This window comes from Pinus tabuliformis, chromosome 1_1 (assembly GCF_031772625.1).
Source record: "Pinus tabuliformis cultivar Carrire ecotype Pingquan chromosome 1_1, CPIR1, whole genome shotgun sequence".
NCBI classification, from domain to species: domain Eukaryota; kingdom Viridiplantae; phylum Streptophyta; class Pinopsida; order Pinales; family Pinaceae; genus Pinus; species Pinus tabuliformis.
In genome coordinates this window covers 458,155,176-458,162,375 of record NC_142297.1, presented here as the reverse complement: position 1 = coordinate 458,162,375, position 7,200 = coordinate 458,155,176, and the positions used below count along the sequence as shown (strand labels likewise).

General features: G+C 38.2%; 1 protein-coding gene across 1 annotated transcript; it reads right to left on the bottom strand.

The window, feature by feature from the left end:
• Positions 1-6,046: 6,046 nt before the first annotated feature.
• Positions 6,047-6,535, bottom strand: LOC149213736 (uncharacterized). The gene has a single exon (XM_089389132.1). The coding sequence runs from the start codon at positions 6,533-6,535 to the stop codon at positions 6,047-6,049; it is 489 nt and encodes a 162-aa protein (XP_089245258.1).
• Positions 6,536-7,200: the final 665 nt, after the last annotated feature.

The following is a 7,200-nucleotide window of genomic DNA, read 5'->3' as shown; positions in this document are numbered from 1 at the left end:
ATTAAATTTCAGTCCCCCCCTTACATATTTCATAGAGACTCCTCATGCTTATTTATGGCTCATAGGGATTTACTTGTACATCCTCATGGAGTCTCTGTTCTACATTCAAGACCACAACTATCGATTCATACATATTTAATCCACCTTTGTACTACTGCTCTATCAACATATTTACACTACAGGACACTATCAGATCCTTTTCCATATCGATGCTTTTAAACATAGAATCCATACGGAAACAACTAATTTCGTTCTTCCTTGGTCCCTTTTGTGTAAGCCCCTTTTTTGTGTTTTTCTCCATAGGACCAAGGGTGGTCACTGAGGGCTCTTCCTCAAGGTGCTAAGACCTTCAAACCCTCAATGAGGGTGATATTTCCTTTGTTAACCCCTTACATATGGTTTCATGTTTGTTTCAAAAAATTAGCATTTAATACCCATGAAGGCCCTTTATTGAAGATTTTTGTCCGTTGAACCTATGCCAGCCACCAAGGATCACTGATAACCAATTTACAATAGGTGATAGGAACCTTGTATTAAGCCCTAGCCTTTGGTTCCCTTAAGACTTCGTGACCACCTGCTCTTCCACAAATCAACAAAATTCCATTGTGGCACATGAGCCAACCATTGCAAACCTTTGATTGTTGATTGTCGAAGTGACATCATCACCTGTGATGTGCCGATTTCTTACCAGTGACACGTGTCACCGAGATATGGCCCATTAGGCCATCCAAAACACTGAAATAGCCTACCACGTTTCCCTCTGTACCATGACATCATGCTAATGTCAGAAGCTACGTGTCCCTTATCAGAACCAATAAGATCCTACCACTTTTCCTCCTCGGAGCTCATCTCAGGCTGCCATCTGTCCTCATTGAGCCCAACCAAATGGCTCCATGTGTCCTCCTGGAGGAGAGAGAAAGAGACCCGCCATACTTGGTTTTGCAGTGAATTCTTTGTAAGAATATATTTGGATCTCCCGGCGATTTAACAAGGAATGCATAGTTCCTGACATTTAGCTCAATCGACATTCGAAAATCGACAATTTTTCAATTCCTATAAACTTATGAAGCTTCTTATCACTAATCGCCGAACTACCATAGTCCTTTGACATTGCAAAATCACAAGTTGCTAATTCCTGAACACTTTCACTATGCACTGAACCTTGAATCCCCAATCACCGATTGCGGGACCTCGTATTTTGGCACCTCCGATATGTGATATCACAAATTGCTAATCGGCGGTTCACTTCCATTGTGCACTGAGCCTTGAACCCCCTGATCACTGATTTCCAGGGCCTTCAATATACAAATTGCAAATTGCTAATCGACGGTTCACTTCTGCTATGGATTGAACCTTGAATCCCCCCGATCACCGATAGTCGAAACCTCCGATCTCTAATATTCCTCACTGCATAAGGCTTGAATCACCCTAAACTTTAGTAGGCCATATCTTCAAACCACAAGTCCATTTCTAGACTTCCACATACCTTTGGAAAGTTCTTCCAGGGCACTTTCCAATGAGAGGAGTCCAATTAGCCACTGAGACCATATGCTACCTCAAAATATGGCTCAAAATTATCTACATAGCTAGAATCACAAAAATAAAGGCATGAAGCCCCATCATCAAGATGAGCCTTGTTTGACATCAATGCCAACACTTACACAACCAACCATTTTCATACTATCAAATGTCCAACAATCTCCCCCTTTATCATTGATGGAAACACTACAGACTCCCCTCAGGCTTGGCATGATCTGCTGTGATGTCAAATTTCTCCCCCTTTGACTTCAATGGAAAAGAAAACTTCACTTGCACACCCCCTGAACCAATGCTACCTACTCTCCCATGAGTTCCTCTTGCTAAGTAACTTCCATCTCCTACCAAAATGAAGTCATTTGGAGGGAGGAGTCACAACTTGTATCTTCTTCTTGAGATACTCAAATGGTTCTCTTGCAAGTGGTTTGGTAAATATATCTATATATCCTTTAGTTTTTTCTTCATCCATATAATATGTGTACAACAAGTCACAAAAACAATACAATCCACTTCAATAGTCAATAGAGATATGGAGCCTTATTTCTTGCTAACCCACGATACCAAGTAGTCACCCAAAAAGAAAGCTTCACCAGAAGTACTCTTCCTGTCATCTAGACTTCCAGCCCAATTTGCATCTATGTAGGCCTACATATTGAAGTCTTTACTCTTGGCATACCATAGCCCATACTCTATTATACCTTGAATATATTTGAAAATCCTCTTAAAAGCTACCACATGACTTTCTCGTGGACAAGCTTGAAATCTTGCCACAATTCCAACTGCTTGCATGATATATGGCCTTGAAGTTGTCAGATACAGTAAGCTTATTATCATTAGTCTCTATTTAGTCTGATTTACCTATGGCATTGCACCTTCCTTGCATAGTTTACAGCCTGTAGTCATGGCTGTGCTGACAGGTTTGCAATCCTCCATTCCAAATTTCTTCATAGTTTCCTTGAGGTATTTGGATTGAGATATAAAAAATCCTCATGGAGACTGAGTAATTTGAAGACCCAAGAAGAAGGAAAGCTCACAAATCATGGACATTTCAAATTATGTTTGCATACAGTTTGCAAACCGATGCCCCAAATGCTCCACATTGCTGCCAAATATTATGTCATCCACATATACATCAATTACCAGTAGATGATCATCTTCAGATTTTACATAGAGATTTCTATCAACTTAGCCTTTCTTAAACCCTTGTTGTTGGAGATACTTATCTAGCCTTTCATACCAGGCTCTAGGAGCCTATTTCAAACCATACCGAGCCTTCTTCAGTTTCCATACAGGACATTCACTAGAGGAGAGCAAAAAACCTTCGAGCTACTCAATGTAAACCTCCTCTTCTAAGTCTCCATTGAGAAAGACATACTTCACATCCATTCGATAAACTTTGATGTTCTTATGAATGGAAAGAGCAAGAAATATTCTTATGGATTCTAGTCAAGCTATTGGTGCAAAGGTTTCTTCAAAATCTACCACTTATATCTAGACATACCCTTTGGAAACAAACCAAGGTTTGTTCCTGATTACTTGACCCTTTTCATTCAATTTGTTCTTGAAAACCCACTTGGTTCCAATAAAAAAAATTGGTTTTGGTCTTGGAACAAGCACCTGCTTGTCATTCTTTTCAATTTGGTCTATCTCCTCATTCATGGATTTCACCCAAAACTTATCTTCACTTGCTTGAAAAAGGTTCTTGGGTTTTATCTATGAAAATAGAGCCAAATTTTCATGATTCATACTTCCCACAAGTTTCCTTCTAGTCTAGACATCCTATCTTTGATCTCCAAGAATCTGAATCTCAGGGTGTTCCTTCTGCACATACTTGGAAGGCGTTTTTGGCCTTGAAGACATGCCTGATTCCTCACCTTCATTGTCTGAATTTGTTTCATTCATATAATTGACACTTAATTCTGAACTCTCTTCATCATTTGAGTTCAAATTTCGTTCAGAGGGTTTAGGTTGTGAGCCTACTTCATCAACAACTATGGCAATGCAGTCTTTTATCTTCCTTGTCCTCTTGTTGTAGCATTTGTACCCTTTTCTTCAAATACAGTATCTAAGTAGTATTCCTTCATCAACGGAAGTCAATATTCCCAAGGTTCTTTTCATTTCTTTTAATGATGCACTTTCTCCCAAACACCTTGAGGTGTTTAACTCATGTAGGTATACCCTTCCATAACTCATATGGATTTTTTTCACTGTCAGACTTGAGATGAGTTCTGTTTGAAAAGTATATTGCCTCCTAATGCCTTGCTCTTCACAAAATTCCTCAAACTCTCTTGAGGTGAAATCTCCCCCTCTGTCTGATCTTAAGCATTTTATTTTCAAATCTTTCTCATTCTCTACCTGAGCCTTAGACTTCTTGAAGTTCTCAAATGCTTCCGCCTTTTATTTTTAGAGGAGAATCCAAGTAGCCCTAGTGAAATCATCAATGAACAGGTCTAGATGAAGAGAAACCTTTCAATTTGAAATGAGTCTTGGTCTACTTTCCAAACTGACATGACTTGCAGATGGTGTTATCAGGCCTTGACAATCTAGGCAATCCTTTTACTACACCTATCTTGCTTATCTTTATTAAGGTGTCAAAATTCATGTGCCCGAGCCTACTATGCCATAGCCATTCTTTGCTTGTTTTACTCAAATGACAACTGACCCTTGAGTCGTCGAACATATAAACATTATTATGAGTCTTGATTTCCTTCCCCACTAATTTTCCATTTTTTATATTGCAGATCTCATAATCTTTAGATTGGAGGGTCACATCATATCCATTGTCACACATATGGATAACACTGAGTAGATTGTGTTTGAGGCCTTCCACATACAAATTATGTGCTTATGTCTTCTGATCAAGACTGACCACTCCTTTCCTTTGATTCTTGCTGGAGCATTGTTGCCAAAGGTGACATTGCCTTCTATGTCTTTTTCTTTTAGTGATAGAAACTTGCTTTTGTCTCTAGTCAGGTGTTTGGAACAATAAATTTCTACATACCATTTGTTTTCTTTATCATGCACTGATAAGGCAAGCCAACATTGCATGCTCTTTTTGGTCTTTTGTTTCCAACTTCCTTTATCCTTTTGTATGTGAGTCTATCTATTAGCTTGAGATTTAGACATGTATTCAAACCTGCTTCTACACTCATTAGCCTTGTGCCTGAAATTATTACATTTAAATCATTCAAATTCACTTTGTAGGGGAGGGAAGACATTCTGATTCCTAAGAGAGGAACCTTGAGACTTAGTAGTCTGGTGTGAATTAAACTTGAGATTTTCATCTCTTTCAACTTTGACACTTCTACAGTTAATGGCTTTGTGTCCAAATATGTGACACTTATATAAGTGACCATACAACAAGTAAGCATGCATATTGTTAAAAGCATAATGAGATTTAGAAGAGAAATACCTTGGTCGACTGACTATTTGGCTTGTCCTACATTGACGATCTTCCCTTTGTTCGACTGCTTTTCTGTCTTCATGAACTCTTTCATGATGCTTCTTCCTCTAACTTTGTTGTTCTTCAACTACTGTGCACTTGAAGCTTATCCTCTTTTTTACGATAGAATATTCTTGTCCCTTAGAGTACCCTAGTCCGCTTCAATTCCTGAGGGGCTTTGACAACTCAGAATCGGATTTAGCCTCCTAGTCCCTCTAGAAAATTTCTCATTTATAACCTTCTTGTTCATTGCTTCCTCAACATCGATTCTTAGAGAGACCACCTCTGCGTCAAGATAGTGGCAGTTTTCTTCCCATTCTTGAATCATATCTTGAAGCACCTCCTCCTTTCATCTGGCTTCCTGCAAACCAACCTTTAGAGGCAAAAAATCATGTTTGCAGGTTTTTGAGGTCATTTCCCTTTTCAACTTGAACATCTCCTATTTCATCTGCTTGTTCTCCTCTTCTAGTCTTTCACGGTTTCCTTCTTCTCCTTTCAGCATAAGAGCTAGACTATCCTTTCTTTTGATAGCCTCTTCAAGTTTTTATTTATGATATGCAAACTCCTGATTATTTGAGATATACGTTCCTTCTTTTGTAGCTGCAACTATTCCTTCATCTGCTTTTTTTTCTTCCTTGCTTTCTTCAACTCATTAAGGGAACTAATGAGTTCTCCTTCAAAGTATACCACTTCTTCCTCTTCTTCCTCTTCAGAGTCCATTATACCTTGTTTCTTGGAGTCTGTTTTGAGGGCCATAAGAAGATACTTGTTTGACTCATATTCCAATGAGTCTTCACATTTTGATTCCAGAGCCGAACTATCTTCTTTGGAATAGAACCCCTTCTTCTTGTAGGGTTTCTTCTTCTGAAATTTCTGAGACTTATTTCTAAATTTCATATCTTCTTCTCTTTCAGCCTTTTCTTTCTAATGGTATTTGGAAGAGAAATTTCCAACTCTTCCACAGTTGAAACACTTAAAGGGAAACTTCCCTTTATCTTTACCAGATCCATGCTTCAATTTTTTGGCTAGCTGAGTCAGATCCTGATCAGAATCACTGCTAGAGAAGTCTTAATGAACTATGTGTTCCTTTTTCTTATTGGATACTTTGAATGCAGCGTCCTTTGTTTTAGATTTCTCCAATCCTACTCTCATTTCATAGGTTGTGAGAGTACCATGTAGTTGATCCATTTTGAGATCTTTAAAGTTGGTCATTTCCTCTATAGCTGAGATTTTGGCATTAAATCTCATGGGTAGAGATCTCAATACCTTTTGAACAATCAATTCTTCCTTAACTTCCTCACCAAGTCGCCTAATAATATTAACCACTTCATCAACTCTGAGGAAGTATTCAACTATGCTCTCATTCTCAGTCATCTTCAAGATTTCAAACCTCATTTTGAAGGTTTGAAGTTTTGCTTGCTTCACTTTGTCATCTCCTTCATGACATTGGTTAAGCTTCTCCCACATTTCATAAGCATACTTACAGTGCATGACTTTCACAAGTTCTAACTGACTAACACCACCAAGAATGGCATACTTGGCTTTACCATTGCTCATTTACAGTTTCTTGCCATCTCCATCTATGGAAGGAATATCAGGCACATTGTAATTTACTAGTACTGAGGTCCAAACATCTACCCCCAAGACATAAGATATGCCTCCATTCTTACTTTCCAAAAGGAATAATTGGATTCATCAAAAATAAATACTCTAGTTGAGTAAACTTCTTGAATCTCTTGCCTATTCACAATTCCTTAAGAATCTATCTTCTAGTGGTTAAATTGTTACTAAAGGAACTTGGCTCTGATACCAATTATTGGAATAAGGAATTGCTCAGAGGGGGGTCTGAATCAATAATTTAAGAAATTGTTAATTTTCTTTTTTGACTATGCTTATAGTTCCTTCTTATGTTCTTTCATATGTGAGAGCATTCATTCATGAAACAGTAAATCTATAAACTTTCAAATACACATACTCAAACAACAATATCATGATCAACATACATTTGAAACATTGTTTTCACGTGGAAACCAGAGGGAAAAAACCAGCAATTTGTTGTTTGTTTTATGATGTAATTTAAGCACCAACTTAATTACATATATGTTTGTTTGTGAGCACCACACACTGGAGGCACCAACCCCCTTTGTTTAGCAAGCACCAACCTTCCAAGAGGCACCAACCTCTTAAGTGTGTAGGAACCAACGTGTCACTACCACTATTCT

Excerpts from the sequence above, each read along its gene's own strand:
- LOC149213736 (XM_089389132.1), bottom strand. The coding sequence starts at position 6,535 with ATGAGCAATGGTAAAGCCAAGTATGCCATTCTTGGTGGTGTTAGTCAG.